Here is a 17106-nt window from a genome sequence, read left to right on the forward strand (position 1 = left end):
ATACACACAGGACAAAGTTTATTATATTTTTGAAAGAGAAGGAGGTAACCAATTAAAAATTATTTCTAAAGGTACGGATAGCCTATGTCTAGAGAAAAAATACGTTGCTGTATGTTCACCTCACTTCAAATTGCTTTGCACACATTTCTGACCATGAAAAAAGCATATAGACTTCAGTGATAATTTCGGAAGAGTTTTTTATCAACGGAGTGTGAAATGCACGTGAATGATGTGTGTCTGAGTAATGCTTGTCTTTCCAGTAAGCAATGCTAATGACTCATGAAAAAAAAAAAAACATTTCTAATAATTTACATTTATTAGGGATGGAAACATTGTCACTTGCATGCAAAGGTCATAAATATATACAAGGTGTCCCAATTAACTATCATGCGCCAAGATTTAAAAATAGAGCAATGTGTAACTCGAAGAAAACCTAGTGCATATTGTTTTCAGTACAGTGGAGTAGCTGTCAGTAATTTTTTTTGTTACTGAGATTTAATTAGGTAATCATAATTATCTAACTCGAGACATACCATCCTCATTATCGAAGTGTCAATGAGGCATTTGCAGGCACAACCAAGGGACATCTAACTGCAGTATTTTCAGCGACGTACTAATTGCATACTAACTTTTTTTGCGACTGATAAACACCACGAAATATGGAGAATACCACGTGACTATGCTCCCACCCAGATCATAAAGCAGCGCCCTCGAATAGGGTCCCTTTGAGTTATCCAGAACGAAATAAAGAAAAACATCGCAATCAAGCTAGTGCCTTATGTGCTGCGCCCCGATCAAAGTAACACATCGCATTTGGTGTTAGTTGGAAACAACCTGTGATAGCTGTTGTCTTAGTGTAGGTAAAGTGCACAAATGTCACCACAAAAGTGAATTGACAACGTTAGTACAGAGTTTAAAGGTGAGTTTTGTTTCGACCCAGTCGCCATCTCTTTCTCTAATGAGCAGAAGGCAAACATGATCCTTGCCTTGGGAGCTCCAAATGGCAACAGGAGGAAAGCCGCAAATATATATCAGTCATGGAAGTGTGGTGGTAGACCAAATGCATCGCCTATTATCCGAAATTATGAAAACCTGAGACAAACCGGCAGCTTCCAGAAACAGCAGCGGAGAACTCCATTTTTGAGTCCTAGCCTACGCATGGATGTTCTAGCATTTATGGCCTCTAACCCTCGTACTAGTGTGCAGGATGTGGCCACCCAGGTACCAATTTCCACGTCACCAGTTTGGAGGATTCTAAATGATGGCCTTTCACCCATCCCACCTTAACCAGCACCAATGCTTGGAAGATAGGTACCTGTAGAATGGTCTAGATTTCTCAAATTCGGTCCTCACAAAAGCCGATGAGTCACCGGACTTTTTGAGAAACATCGTGTGCACAGATGAAGTCAATTTTTGCAGGAACGCCTAGGTAAATTTGCATAATGCACACGATTGGATAAAGCGCAATCAGCTCCAGTACCAGTGGTCACTCAATGTGTGGTTCACAATTTATGCCGGTGCTATAATCGGTCCCATCTTCGATCACACACTGACTGGTCAGCGTTACATGAACGAAATCCTTGAAGGAGAGGTGGATGAGTTTCTTTGCGAAGCCCCGCTGTCATGTCTTCCCTTTCTGTGGTATCAGCAAGATGGGGCACCCGCACACAGCAGCAGCTGAGCACGAAACTGGCTGGATGCGACTTTTCATGCGCAATAGATTGGAAGGCACAGGCTAGTAAATTGGCTGGCTAGGTCACCTGACCTCTCTCCACTCAATTTCTTTCTTTGGGGTTATGTGAAAGATTGTGCTTACATGATCGAGACGGATGCCAGATTAGTTCAAGGCAAAGATAGCGGATGTCTGCCATAGAATTCTGGCATCTGTCATAAAGAAAGCCACTAAAAATGTTATAAAACGGACACAGTACTGTGTAGCTGCGAAAAAAAGAGATTTATTCGAACACGTCCTCTAGGCAGGTGTTCAACGGAGCTTACCAATTGATAGATAATAAGGGCACACTAAAATCTGATGGTGTTCTTTTTTCTTTTTTGTGCAGACATCCCGATTGCCAATTCGGCTCATTTAGAAGTGGTATACAGTTAAACCTGGAAATAACGAAATTGACAAATGTAGAACATTTTCGTTAGAAAGAGGTTTTCATTATATGCAGTTTCAGCATTAAAATCCGAAAAAGAAATACACAAATTAAACAAAGGGGAACTGGAGGTACTCACCCACAATGCATTTATTTAGCGGCAAAAAACTGCATTATTTTGCTCTGTTGCTTGTTTGTGAGGGACGGCAACACTGAACACTCATAAGAAATCAAGGTACACAACGCTGTTCCATCATCGTCTAGTGAGCCCGCGACGCAGTGCAAGACGTCAATGGCATCCAGCACTTCCTTCGGGGAAGGCAATGCACATGATGAATCAAGCTCCGAAGATGTGTCGTCGTCACTATGATATCGGATATATTCCACCAGCGCGTCGTCCACCATCTCTTCGGTAGTGACGGTGCAGTCGTCTGCATACAAAAAATCGCTAAGCTGCACGTCATTCGGGGCAGCAGTGATTTCGCACGCAGTGAAACCCAAGCTTCGGCGAGATCAGGCGGGCCTGAAAGCTCTTCCTCTCCACTGTCAGTTTCCACAGCCTGAACCACTTTTGTGAGCCGGCCCTTGCTGAAGCAGTTCATAATAATTCACTTGTTTCCCGCCAGGATGCTTCAAGCATCTCAACTGCTTGAAAAATTTCCACCTTTGTTTCCTGCTGAAGACGAATGTTCATAAGCAGCCTTTGGATTAGTCTACGCCGGTAGGAGCACTTCACACTGTTAATTCCTCTGTCAAGGGGCTGAATGAGCGAGGTACAGTTCGCGGGTAAAAACTCCAGTTCAATGTTAGACAGCTCGAGGCCTTCAACATGGTGCGAAGTACAGTTGTCTACGAATAGACAAATTCTACGGCCTTGTTTCTTAATATCTTTGTCAAGCTCTCTCAACCAGTCACTAAATATGCCCAGTGTCATCCACGCTTTCGCATTTACCACGTATTTCACAGGCATTCTGTGTGTCCCTTTAAAGGGCCCCTAACCAGGCCCCATAGCAAATTTTGGTCATACGCTGGAAGTTGTTACGTGTCCTCTAGGGAGCGTTCTGCCGAAAAAAAATTTCAAATCGGCTTATTAATAGCCGAGGTAGAAATAGTTCAGTGCCACGAACCCATGATTTCAGCAGGCAGGTTTCACTGCCAAGCAAGACGCTCTCTCCACTCGCCCCGTCTAGTCCTCGCAAGCGAAATTCCTTCCCTGTGTTCTCCTGTACCAGACCTCGAGAATCATGTGACGCATACGTCACAGGCCGCGCCTTCATTTTTTTTTTCTCCTCACTTTTGTTTTTTTTCCTGTGCTACGCATTTCTGCTGACCACGCCACACGCGAGCCGTTGTCTCATTCGCGCAGCACACGATTTTGCGCACTGTGCACAAGGAAACATGACTCGCGGTATAATTCAGTGCTACACGAATAGTAAGGCAGAACAAGCGGATTGCAGAGCGTGATCATGCGCTGGAACATGGTAGAAAATGGCATAGTTTCGGTACCTGTGCATGTGAGCGCACAACAGTGGGAACAAGGAGCTGAAGCGGAAGTACTGTATATCTCTCTTGCTTCGGTGCTAAGTAAAACAGAAAACACAGACATTCCATTTGTGTGTTTTATTATTTCTCTAAACTTCAATTCGTAAATTCAAGCAATAGATCACACAGATAACAGACGTCTTGAATAATTCTAGAAGTCGTGTGTCACCACGAGCGACGTCACACTGGGGACACGATTACGTAGGAGCAGGGGCACGATTACATCACCGTCCAGCTTGGAGTGCGGCTGCCACAAGTGAAGAGGGAAACAGTGTTCGGATTGAAATTTCAGATTTTTCCGCAGCACGTAGCGATGTAATAGTCTGCAGACATGATTGTTATCGCGCAATGTGTGCTTTGCGCTTGTCAGCTCAATATGGCCAGACCTGGTGAGGGGCCCTTTAAAGCATCTGGGCAGGGCGCTTTTGCCGATAACCAGCGGAACTCGCTTGTCGCTTCTGTCCGAATTTACGCAGAGAAAAATAGTCAAGCGACGTTTACTCTGCTTGCTGCCGTGGCAGACGTCTCCTTTTAGCGTAAGCGTGTGGTTTAAAAGGAATTCATAAAGAAGGGTTGTCTTGTCAGCGTTGTACGTATCACATGCGTTGTAACACTCCAAAATGCCTGGTAGCTTGGGCTCAATCCAAGAAGTGGAACCATCGCTGTCCGCAGAGGAGGACTCACTGCTAATTACTTTGCCAACGATTCCATACCTGCTTTTGAAGCCTTGAAGCCACTCGTTACTTGCTTTTAAATCATTGCAGCCCAAGATACAAGCATATTCACTTGCTTTTGGCTGCAAAACAGCGCCGCTGATGGGAACATTTCGTCCTCTCATGCCCATGAACCAAGTAAACACCACCTTGTCAACGTCAGTGTATGTTGCTGGCTTCTGCTTCTTCTTGCAGTCGGCATCTGACTCCACTGCACAGCGAATCACATCTTTTGCGTTCAGAATTATAGACAGAGAACTAGCTGGGATGCCAAATTTGGCAGCTATATCTTTCTTTTTTTTCGCCTCCAGAAACAGCATCCAAGATGGCCACTTTGTCTTCAAGAGTCAATATTTTGTTTCTTCATCAAGGCACTCATCCTTGGAATGATACACCGAAGTGAGAGGATGCGTGGACACAGCAGCCAGCTCGCACATGCGTACGGCGTCAAAAACGAAGAAACAAAGAGTGACCACAACTCCACGAGACATAAAAAGCAATCCTTTTTTTCTTAGTAGTGTCACCTGGTGTCAGGTTAACGAAGTGAGGTGCAGACACTTCTGTAGCTACCAAAGAGTGGCGCTGCCATCGTGCCGCCGGCAACCGGCAAGCGGCAGCAATGTTACTTAGAACGAGCGGCGGGATGTTTGAAAGGAGGAGGAAATAAGGACACGGCCACAGCGATGCTTTGCTGTGCTCCCTCATGGCTTGCAGAATCAAGCGTCTTTCCCTTCCTTAGATCACTATCATCAAGAATTGCGTTGCTGGCCGGCTCAAGGGATGCAGGGGGTGCCTCAATGCATGTGTAGCGCCTCTTCCTTTTCATAATCAAATCCTCTCTCGGCCGGCTCAAGGGACGCAGGGGGTGCATAAATGCACATGTAGACAAGTGCGGACAAGCGTTGATCCTCCCTACTCTCTGGGGCGTGTTGCTCCGTGCTTCCCTGCGTGTTGTGCCAGCAGCACTCTGCGGAAGTCTCGCTGTCGCCGGGGCTACTACATGCATGCCAAGCGGGATGACTGCGCTTCGCGCTCCGTCGTCGGCGGGGCAACCGCAGGAGATGCATGCGGCTGTTGCTCGTGCTAATATAACACAATTTGGGGCAAAATCCACTAGGTGGTTGGCGAAGGGAATTCATTATTTCCAGGGTGTCTCTTGCTGCCACTTTGTTACATAGAGGTCACAAATACATGTGCTTCTATGGAGTGACGGCGGGGAATACAAAAACTTCGGAATATCGAAGAATTCATTGTATAGAGGTTCGTTATACGCAGGTTTGACTGTATCTACTTTCTTGAATGCATCGGTTTTGCCTTTTCTTGAGACATTGGTTGCTTCCTGGTCTGTTTATTTCGCTTTTATTTTTTTACACGAACCTGTTTTTGAAGCACATATACACTTTCATGAAAAGTAAAATGGTAACTTTAATTTGGCTTTGGTCCGAAGCAAGTTTCGGGTACAAAAAATAGCTTCGCACACATTCTTTCAGTGCGGTGCAGGCAAAGCCGGGATTTTGAAACATTCTATGCCTATTACATTGCTTTTCGCATTTTGTCGTGGTCAGAGCAGTGCTTTGGCCATGTTATCAAGAGGATTTTGTTATTAATGTGATCAGTCGGCCTTGAGAGAAGGATAATAAGTGTGACGTAGAAATGAAAGGGAGGAATAGCTGCGAAACCTGCTGTTGGTGCTCCTTCCGTACCATTATCAAGGTGATGCTCTGTTTCTTCAGGTTTGCGACAGACAATGCAGTTGCTTTCAATCAGCTTATTTGAGGGCACTGTTTTACGATGCGGGTAGGAGCGCACTCACGTGGTATTTTTCATATTTCGTGAGGTTTCTTTACCAGTCAGAAAAAAATGTACGCGATTAGTATGTCGCTGAAAACACTGCAGTCAGATGTCACTTAGGGGTGCCTACAAATGCCTCATTGATACTTTGAAGATTAGGAAAGTACTTCTCGAGTTAGATAATTAATTGCAACTACTGAATTACCTCTCAGTAACAAAAAAACTACTGGTGGCTACTCCAATGTACTGGAAACAATATGCACTAGGTTTACTTTGAGTTACAGAATTGCTCTTTCTTTAAGTCTTGGTGCATGATAGTTGGGGAACACTGTATAATCCACTCAGTAACAGAAATCAGGCCAAGTCGGATTCACTCGAAATCAGAATCAACAGCAGTCATGCACAGAAGCGCTTATACTTGGACACACAGAAAAAGAAAAGTAGACAGAGAGAGAGCGAGAGGCTGCAGTTTCGCCGAAAAGGTGAAGCAGTATTAGTGATAGCCAAGTATCGGACAATTGCATAAAGGAAGATTACACCACCGAGAGGACTCAGGCTGTGAAAGTGAACTGTCTCCTACTATGAGGTTTTGTATATACTCATATAACGCCGTCAATTCAGAGATCAATTCTTCGAGGTCACACGAAGTTTCTTCTAGTGCAAGAAAAAAAAAATATATATATATATCAGAAAGCTGGTCGGGCCCCAGCCTACCCCGAAAAAATGAAAACTCTCCGCCTATGTGTACCCCATAATATCATTGTTCAACATGTTTCTAGTCATAAAATAATAGCAGCCAATTTTTAAAGTGAATTCAGCTATTTTTGCTTAGTTTTGTGAGCCTCTACAAATGTTTCCAATGTTTAGTACAGGTAGACCTGGATTCAATAAATATGTACTTGTAGCCAAAATTTTCTTTACACCACAATTTCCTTTACACCACAAAGCCCAAACACCATTCCACACAAAAGAAAATTAAAACAAGTTGTTCCTCTTCAATCTTGGCCATGAAGAGTACATTCATAAAAAAAGAAAGCAAGCAATGTTTTTCTAGTTATAAACTATTTATTACAGTGCTAATTAATCAGTAACTGGTTTGCTGTACTATCTACAGCTTAAGCTTTCCTTGTACATGTCAAAAATGCTACTATGGGCTTTACATTAATTTCCCATGCTTAAGTGAGAATTTGAGGTACCAAACTCGGTTAACAGAAATGATACATTGGGCATTCTGGGGTTAAATTGAAAACTTCATTGAACTGACGTTGCAATATTTTAGGAGCAAACATTTCATATATTCTTATAACATTCTTTTTGGCTAATGTACGAGTGTACACACTTGAGCTCTAGAAACACATAACTGAACTAGCACCACATGGTGAAAGCATGACATCGGTTTAATTAAGCTGGCACCATACTTCAAACACGTTGAAGGAAATGAAGTTTTCAGCACCAAGTCGCCTTATTTTGTGCACAGAAATTTCATAACAAGTCATCATTTGTGCTGGACTTAGAAATTATCTTCGATTGCTCATTGTTACGCTGAGCTTGCCCACATAGTCCATAAAAGACTGCACGTCTATAAATGCAAAAGTAAAACAAGCATTACATCAGCACATTTGACATGGAATTGTGCTATGATCACACATATGAGACTACTGCCATGAGCAGGGCTGCATTTGCCCGCTATAAACCTGCCAGCAAACAGCAAAGTTGCCCACTCACACAAAAGGCTTGTCATCATCTCCTGTATCCACTTCTGTGCCACGCAGAGCATCTTGTGCTACCTGCTGCAGCGTTGACTCTTGTGATAAGGTCGGATTAGCATCATCATGGGCTACTGGGAGCTCACCAACCAGCTCATTTTCAGGCGTGCCTGAAGCAAGCTCAGTTGGTGTACCAAGTGATGATGTCACAAAACTGTTAGCCAGAGTGCCCACATCCAAGGCATCACCCTGAAGAAAAGACAAAGATAACCCATGAAATTTACTTCACCTGGAAATGGGGCACCTAAGCAAGAATGTTTAAGCACTCCTAGAAATTAGTCCATGTGCTGCCAGCATGAGCTCTTAGTATTAGACATGCTCAAAGAAGGTTTCATGTGCATCTTTGTGTTTCATATGCCAGGAGCTTCTATGCTTCGTTCTATAGAAAACATTTTTCACCAGTGAAATGTTACCAACACCAGCCCGATTCCACTCAAGCGTAACCTGGTTGAGAGGATCAAAAGGTTTGAGAACATCTGTCATATTCAAATTCTATATTACAAGCACTGCAAGTGCATACAAAACAAATCAAGACATAATAAATTACTGCTCCATATACGTATACTACCACAAGTATATTACTACAAGTATATGTAATGGTGTGGCACAGTTTCTAGAAGTCAGTAAATAGAGAATTACATATAGAAATACACTCACTTGCAGTGTGAGCTGTGGCAATGTTTGTGAGAAGAAGCCATTTTGTGAGAACACCTGTGTCGCCTGTCCAAGGTCCACTTGGTCATTCTGGCCACCAAACAAGGTCCCTTGTAACTGCTGCAAGTTGTCCTGGTTCACACAAGATGCACAAATTACCACAGAACGCCATACACCAGAAATCTGTGACACGGCAATGGCCCGAACTGTGACAGTTAAGTGTGTCATGCGTCTTTCAGCAAAGCTGCACAGATGCTAGACGATACAAAAAAAAAAATAATAATAATAATAATAATAATAAACACTGAATGGCAGGCAGGCTTGCACATAACTTGAATACTTTGTTCAAGTCAATGTAAATATATACTTTCATTGGTAGCTTGGTAACTTCCAAACTACTTTTGTGAGTCAGTTATTGGTACTTCTACTTAATTAGTTTTTTTCTGGTAACGTATACTAAGTAAATGGGTTACTTGCAAGTTACTCTTCGAGTCATGGGAAGCCACAGCGACCGCATTTTGATGGGGGCGAAATGCAAGAACACCAGCGTACTTGTATTTAGGTGCACATTAAAGAACCCCAGGTGGTCCAAATTATTCCGGAACCCCCCCCTGCGGGGTGCCTCACAATAGAATTGTGGTTTTGGCACGTAAAATTCTATGATTTATTTATTTTGAGTCATGGGAAATGATCTTTGTTTGCAGCCTTCAGCTGTGTAGCTCGCATTCCTGCCAAAATCAAGCACATATTTAGGCAGTGTGAAAAGCGTGAGAAGTTTGACATTGCTACAGAAGTGGCCCACATTGTTCTTGGTCCTGTAGCCTGTTTCTCAGCAATTTAAGAGAAGTAGAAGTGAGTCTTGAAGCTTGCCGGAAGAGCCGTGACACAAGAGTAGCCCAGTGCTGCCCCACAAAGACTTGATTGCATCCCAAAATTTTTGACTTACGAAAATGAGACTGCGCAAAACGCACAAGAATGAAAAGGCAGAGACAAAGACTAGCGAAAATTTTCAACTTTGATCAGTACCTTTTTGCACAGTATCTTCTTTCTAAGCGTTATGAAGCAATTTGCCCAGCAACAAGTTTTATTGAGTTTCTGGCTTAACCTAGCCTAAACATGCTCCACTGCACAGCTTAAGGCAAGAAACATGCCGTAAAGCCTTCCCCCTCCATTTCAACAACTTAAGGATGAACAACCTTTTTGTTCTGCAGTTTGCTCATGACTCTGCACCAGTGCGGCAACGCCACAAGATGCACAGCAGCATTACTCCCCATACTACTGTCCGTGACACTGTGTTGCTCCCCAGCTCTGCCTATGCACTTGTGTATGTTGATGCCCCATATACACAAATGCCTGCAAAGAAAGAAAATGCTAGAAAATAGGTGTGACTGCCTTCAACAACTGGCTTCAAGAACTGCCTTCAACCTTGCAGTAAAAGGACAGAGATAGAATGGTTGAATATGAAAAAAAAAAAAAAAAAAAAAGCTTGCTGAACACCCCAAAATGTCCAACTCAAGGCTGACATCAGTCAGCAGTAGTGGGCAAAGGGACGAGGAGAAAAGAGGACAAAGCAATAGATTAACTGCATATTATAGTCTATACAATCTGTAGTTTAAACATGTTTGAAGTGTTAACGAAGTTAATTTAGATGTACAAATTGTTTCCTGTGTCAAAAATAAAGTGAGTGAACAAAGTGAATCAAACAAGACATGCATTACCCGTTATGAAAATTTTGAAAACTTAACCTTCAATGCACTTTTTAACAGCAGTGAAATCACAAGAAGTGCAAAGCAACTTTCGTGCTTTGAGCTCAATAGCTTAATTACTTTTTCTGAGAAATTGTTCATATCTCGTGGCACACCTAATCATACCGCAGGTAGCATCAGGGAATGCATGACAGTATGTGAAGACATCAGTGGCAAACATGATCCACATGAATAAGGAAATACAGAGAACACTACTGAAGTCACAACAAAATTTTACATGATAAATCTACCTTATCTACACAGATACCATTAGGCACACAAATGCAAAAAAAGACAAACAAAACCAAAGAATAAATTTTTAAACTACAACAGTGCTGCAAATGCCATCCTAGCCTATCAATGTACATTATGTGCATGTTGATGTGGCATCGACTTGATGCGTAGATGAGGAATATTTTTCAATTAAAATTCAGTTGCACGCTCAGAGCTATCCCATGTGTTCCTTATTGCGTGACTTATAGAGTTACTCATGCAGTTTTTATTTTATCATGCAGCATTAACAAATGGCCCAGGCTTCCATGCTCTTAATATCATGAGTTACAGTCACAGTGAAAACAAGCCAGTTGCTCACAAACTATTATGAGGGTCAAACGGCCTTAGTGAAGAGCTGCCACTAAAGAGAATTCAGATGTCATACTAGAGAACCAAGTGACACAAACTCAAAGAAAGCCCATAAACTGAGCTAGCCTTACGTGGATAAATCCCCATAATTCCTGGAAAGTAAGACATATTAGCATCATTATTTGTTTACATAGCTTTCTAAGGAATTACAATATAACAGAGGTATTCAAAAGCTACTTCAATTTAACTGCATAATAAAACAACATAAAATTATGCCGACAGGTAACCAATGAAATATATTATTACTATAAGCTGAAATAGGTCACCTTTAAACAAGAGCACTGAAGAAAATGCACAGCACAGGTCAAGCACTTCTCCCATCATGTGTGTTTTATTCTGTACACTTATAATAAAAGCAAACCAACTAGTTTGCACCCAAATGTTGCTGCAATGAGCTAATACTTATATTACCACATTTGAGCACCACATTTTCCGGTGTACAAGTCGCATTTTTTTTCCTGAATTTTTCGTCGGCGCAACTTGCAGAACAGTGCGACTTATATACGTTGTTTTTTTTTTTTTTTTTTTTTCAGAAAAACACTGCCGTCAAAATCAGATTGGATGCTATGGCCACACTAAGTGCACTGGGATGACCTCCTCTGAAACTTTGTACAGGTTGTGTGTGCGCCATGGTGGTGCCGGGTTCTTCTTGTGATCGAGTTGCCGAGCGCTGTGTGACACGTACGGAGCAGCAACACAAACGGCGGCAGGCCGAGTGCGAGTCGAGCGACTCCAAGGTTGTCACATCTGCAGATCGCTTTCAAGATAAGCGCGCACCCCTGCGCAAACTGCACAGTTGCTGCCAGAGTACAAGCTGCCCCCCCTCCCCTCCCCCTTCTCCCTCCCGCACTGCCTTCGCACTTTCCGCCATTGTGCGCGATTTGGCTCACCGTCACACTCCTTCGTTCGCACATGACAGCATACGGCATGCTGGGACGATGTTATTGCCTTTGGACTATGTCACGGCGACCACGACGGCAGAAATGCGGCTGGAATGTCAATATCGTTGCTGTCGCAATTCTACAGGAACGGCACCAATATGCTTGTGCGTATTGTGGTGGTGGTGTTTCGGTGGTGTTGTAGTCACGCAATAAAACCCAGTTGCTCCCAGGGCAGAGCAGCTGCAGGAAAGGGTGGTTTGATGAGTAGACAGCTGCGTCGGTGCCAGAGCGCAAGTCATTAGCAAGGATTCTAGCTGTATAGGTGCGTGCTCACGCCACGTGCGCAACCAATCAGAGCCGTTTTGCTTCTGCCTGAGAGGGAAAGGGCAGGAAAGGGTTTCACATGCGCTGCCTTCCACCCCACCGCCCCCGGCTTCATTTCCGTTCAGTTCATTCACAGAAAACAGATGAGATGGCCACACGTTGTGCGTTCCCCCAAGGAACTGGCAGCCTTCGACAACCGGCGGCAAGAACTAGGCCGTGAAACGGCTCACCGATCCAGCCGTTAGAGCCGCCCAAGCCCAGGCAATCCCACAGTAACGAGAAGATCCCGAGCTGAGGGAGCGGGAGGCTGAAGCGATCCGGCACCGTTACCTGTAGTGGATTACCTAAAGAGACCCTGAAACGACTTTGACGATTTTGCACAAACGTACCGAGTCAAAGTAGGTCCTTCTGATCATTAATTGACGCATCTAAGTGCTCCGCGTAAAGCATGTAATTTATTATAGGGTTTTAAATACGTACATTGCTGCCGATCACAGCACATCGTTCGGCTGAATTTTAAGCCGCCCCTACCCATTTGACGTCATTTAATCCAATGACATTAGTAAGGCGAGCTATCCGATTGGCTGCCCAGGGCGTGTCATCAATTATTTTTCCAACTTTATGGCGAACAAATGTTGTTTGTAATAGCTGGATGTGTGTTAATTTGTTTCCATAAAAAGAAAGTAACAGAAAAAGAATGCACAAGAACAATTTCGCACTACACTTAAGCACTTCCGGAACACAGCAAGCGTCGTCTGCTTGTGTTACAACATGCTCCATTTTGATGAGAGCTGCACGGTCAGAGTCGGTCTCAGTCTTTGCGCAAGCACCATGATTCGACTTTGTTGCGTTGTGGGCTGCAAACGTAGCGACTGGCAATATGTCAAGCTGCAACATCGTGTCCCTCTGCAAGGCAGCAGATGAGCGGACTGGCTGCAGCGCATCGGACTGCCGCTATCTGATTGGTGCCAGGATTTGTGCATTTGCGGCCGTCGCTTTACACCGGAGGATTACGAACGCAATAGCGTTTTGCGAGTTCGGTATTCTGGTAAACGCAAGCGTAAGGGGACAGGACCTGGCAATTTGACCGTGCCGTTTCTCGGGATGAGCAGAAGCACAAACGTGAATGGTCTGCATGGTGCAGCCACCTGGTAGCACTGAGCTCAACCACACACAGTAGCAGTAACGAAATGTATTCTTCTTTGCTGCTGGTGCAAATTTTTTGCAGGAGTGTAATCATCAAGACAATGTTTTTGTAAATGTCTAAAATATTTTACTTAGAGCAATATTAGCGCTTTGTTTGACTGGTTAAGCTCTGTGCCAACAGGTGCAGAGCGTTACACACCGATCAGGCCGCTCAGGTACGTCTACACTAAAGTTCCTTCACCAGCTTGAGTTTATGCCTCCAGCCATCCATGAAAATGCCCAGCTCGCCTGCGGTTACCGGAATACCAGACACGTTCGCGATGTGACAGAATGCTCACAATGCACGCTGCTTCGATAGCTTTCACTTGGGATGGACTACCAAGCAGCTGGCGGAGAGTTTGGAGAAGCTTTTCACACTCGCTGCTAGAGTACCGGAAGTCGACGACACGACGTGCCATCATGACGCAGAGTCAGTGAAGGCGGAGCTTACCCTGAACACTCGGCAAACGAGTTGAGGAGAAAATGCATGACTATGGAGGAGGATAACTTGTAATCATCCGTAGCTCTCTTAATATGAGACACTTCACACAAATTGTGGTGCGAATGAATAACTTTAGCTGTACCCTATGCGTCTATAAAATTTGTCCGATCCGTTTCAGGGGCCCTTTAACTGTGACGAAGGTCAGGTGCACACAGGACAAGCTTCACTTATGCCTATTTTCTGGTAGGGGAAGGGTTGGTCATTTTTTTTATTGCATTTTATTGCTATGTATGTTTTTTCCCGGAAAAACTGCCATTTTGAAGGGGGTGCAACTTATACAAAGGTGCGACTTATAGACCGAAAAATACGGTACTCTTTCAATCAGCCTGAACATAAAAATAAACAAAAGTAAAAAAATTGCCCAAGTTTTGTGAAACGTCATCATTAACACAATGAAATCAACGCTTCAGCAAAATACAACAAAAGGTGCTGGCAAGAGTCAGGTTCTCCAAATGAATACTCCGCCTTGGAAGTTAAAAAAGAAAGAGAGAAAAGCATATCACTGCATCTCAGGTGAATAACAGATGTCATTAGATATTAAGCCAATACAGAAAAAGTAAAAGCAATATTAAAACAAGTTACCTCGTGCAAAGAATGAACAGGGGTGGTATTCTGTAAGAGTCCACCTAGTGGACTGTCCATTTCGGCCGCTGCTGATTGGATGCAGCTGTACGAGCGAGGAGGAGACGGGCGGCCCTAGTCAATCGGCAATGGCCAAAATGGACAGTCCACTAGGTGGACTCTTACACAATACCTCCCCAGCAGTTAAAACAACGAAGTGCGGTCTTGTGAAAATGACACTAAAGAGAAATGTGGAGCTAAACAAGAATTGCTGTGTTTCTGAAACACTAAATATCAATAAGTTTAAACCTGAGCAGAGGCTTAAGTTAGAAATGAAAGAAAAACGATAGACAGGTTGCAACGCCAATTTAAGGGGGGACGTGGGTCCTAAAATTTTTTTTCTTATTTTTGGGTGAATCTTTAATAAACTCCACTGTCTGCGGTAATTTTTCGTGCTGATTTCAGATCTGTAATTAGATTTTTGATAGCTGTAGCAGTTAAAAAAATATTGAGGTCTGAAGTCAAATTAATTTCAAACTCCTTACGGGGCTTTTTGATGATTTCGTCTTGCTAAACCAAAAACTAAATGCATGACACCATTGCTAAAGACCTACTGTAGGGGGTGATGCTATTTTTATTCATTTGGAAGTATTTTGCGGGCAAGAAAACAATCTTGCATTTATTATAAACATTTTTTTCCAATTAGCAGCGATTACTATACCTGAATGTAATTTTCATGACGGTGCAAGAGTAATAAAAATAGTATCACCCCCCCAGATCATTTCAATACAAATAAAATGATACCACCCTTGTCATTTTTGGCCAAAAACAACCCAGAAGACACCCGTAAGGCGGAGTACAGTGTGCAAAAACATCGAACTGAAATAAACGCATTCGAAGTTTCAAACAAATGTAGCTTTTGCTGAAGTGAATCTACAGCAATACAAATGGCACCATTTTGAAGCTCTATGTTTTGTAAGAATGGCCATACTAAATGTGTGACTGCACACTTTCAAAATAATAGCACACTGGCCACTGAACTAGCACAAGAAACTTTATTAGGCACCATGCTCTACAAAGAGCATGGTGCCTGGGTTTCAAACCGAGGTGCAGAACTCTGTGTGGGCATGAATATAGTTCCAGTTGTACATGCAGGCTGCCTGATTGATAGCAGTCTCCATTACAATCAGTGAGGCATTTTTTTTTTATTTGGTAGAATTGACCATGTTACTGAATGAAGCCTCTGAGTGTAAGTAGCCTTCCAAGTCATCTTCACCTGACAGTGGCTGTGGAACTTGGGATCAGAGAGCCAGTGATAGATATGCAGCTGCTAGGTGCTTTCCAGAATTTTACTTTTGTATGATGCCTCAATCACTTCTGCAGCCAGGTGTGTGCCAGCTCAAGGGGCCTAGTGAACAGAGCTCATGATGAGGTTCTCTTTATGAAGGGGTGGTATGATAGATATTCTTACGAGCTATCGTGACAATATGATAATAGAGTGAACGCGCAATGGGGTGCTTGGTTGCGAGTCCGAAGTGCCGATGTGCGAAATGCATAGCTGCAGATACAAGGAGCCGACGCGCGATGCGCTTATTCGCGCAGTCCGAGGTGCCGACGCGCGAGATGCCTAGCCGCGTGCTCGAGGAGTCGACCCTCGATGCGCTTATTCGCGCAGTCCGATGTGCCGACGCGCGAGATGCCTAGCCGCGGGCTCGAGGAGTCGACCCTCGATGCGCTTATTCGCGCAGTCCGAGGTGCCGACGCGCGAAATGCCTAGTCGCGGGCTCGAGGAGTCGACCCTCGATGCGCTTATTCGCGCAGTCCGAGGTGCCGATGCGCGAAATGCCTAGCCGCGTGCTCGAGGAGTCGACCCTCGATGCGCTTATTCGCGCAGTCCGATGTGCCGACGCGCGAGATGCCTAGCCGCGGGCTCGAGGAGTCGACCCTCGATGCGCTTATTCGCGCAGTCCGATGTGCCGACGCGCGAGATGCCTAGCCGCGGGCTCGAGGAGTCGACCCTCGATGCGCTTATTCGCGCAGTCCGAGGTGCCGACGCGCGAAATGCCTAGCCGCGTGCTCGAGGAGTCGACCCTCGATGCGCTTATTCGCGCAGTCCGATGTGCCGACGCGCTTGATGCCTAGCCGCGGGCTCGAGGAGTCGACCCTCGATGCGCTTATTCGCGCAGTCCGAGGTGCCGACGCGCGAGATGCCTAGCCGCGGGCTCGAGGAGTCGACCCTCGATGCGCTTATTCGCGCAGTCCGAGGTGCCGACGCGCGAGATGCCTAGCCGCGGGCTCGAGGAGTCGACCCTCGATGCGCTTATTCGCGCAGTCCGAGGTGCCGATGCGCGAAATGCCTAGTCGCGGGCTCGAGGAGTCGACCCTCGATGCGCTTATTCGCGCAGTCCGACGTGCCGACGCGCGAAATGCGTAGCCGCGGGCTCGAGGAGTCGACCCTCGATGCGCTTATTCGCGCAGTCCGAGGTGCCGACGCACGAAATTCCTAGTCGCGGGCTCGAGGAGTCGACACTCGATGCGCTTGTTCGCGCAGTCGGAGGCGCCGATGCACAAAATGATTAGGTGACGGTCCAAGAAGTCCGCGCGCGATGTGCATGATCGCCGAGTCGGAGACTCCCTATGCGCGAAATGTTTAGCCGCGTTTCCGAGGATTGCGTGCGCGATACGAATTTGTCACGAATTC

The 17106-nt window shown here is 44.8% G+C and overlaps 1 protein-coding gene across 1 annotated transcript in view; it reads right to left on the reverse strand.

Moving 5' to 3' along the window:
* Positions 1 to 17106, reverse strand: part of LOC126545794 (uncharacterized) — a 155956-nt gene that overhangs the window by 50031 nt on the left and 88819 nt on the right. Inside the window, exons 16-17 of the mRNA XM_050193791.3 lie at positions 8569 to 8697; positions 7871 to 8100 (exon numbers count right to left, since the gene is read on the reverse strand). Of these exons, the coding sequence (XP_050049748.1) occupies positions 7871 to 8100; positions 8569 to 8697 (359 nt within the window). The remainder of the gene's footprint in view (positions 1 to 7870; positions 8101 to 8568; positions 8698 to 17106) is intronic.

The sequence above is a fragment of the Dermacentor andersoni genome, chromosome 1 (genome assembly GCF_023375885.2).
Source record: "Dermacentor andersoni chromosome 1, qqDerAnde1_hic_scaffold, whole genome shotgun sequence".
Lineage (NCBI taxonomy): Eukaryota > Metazoa > Arthropoda > Arachnida > Ixodida > Ixodidae > Dermacentor > Dermacentor andersoni.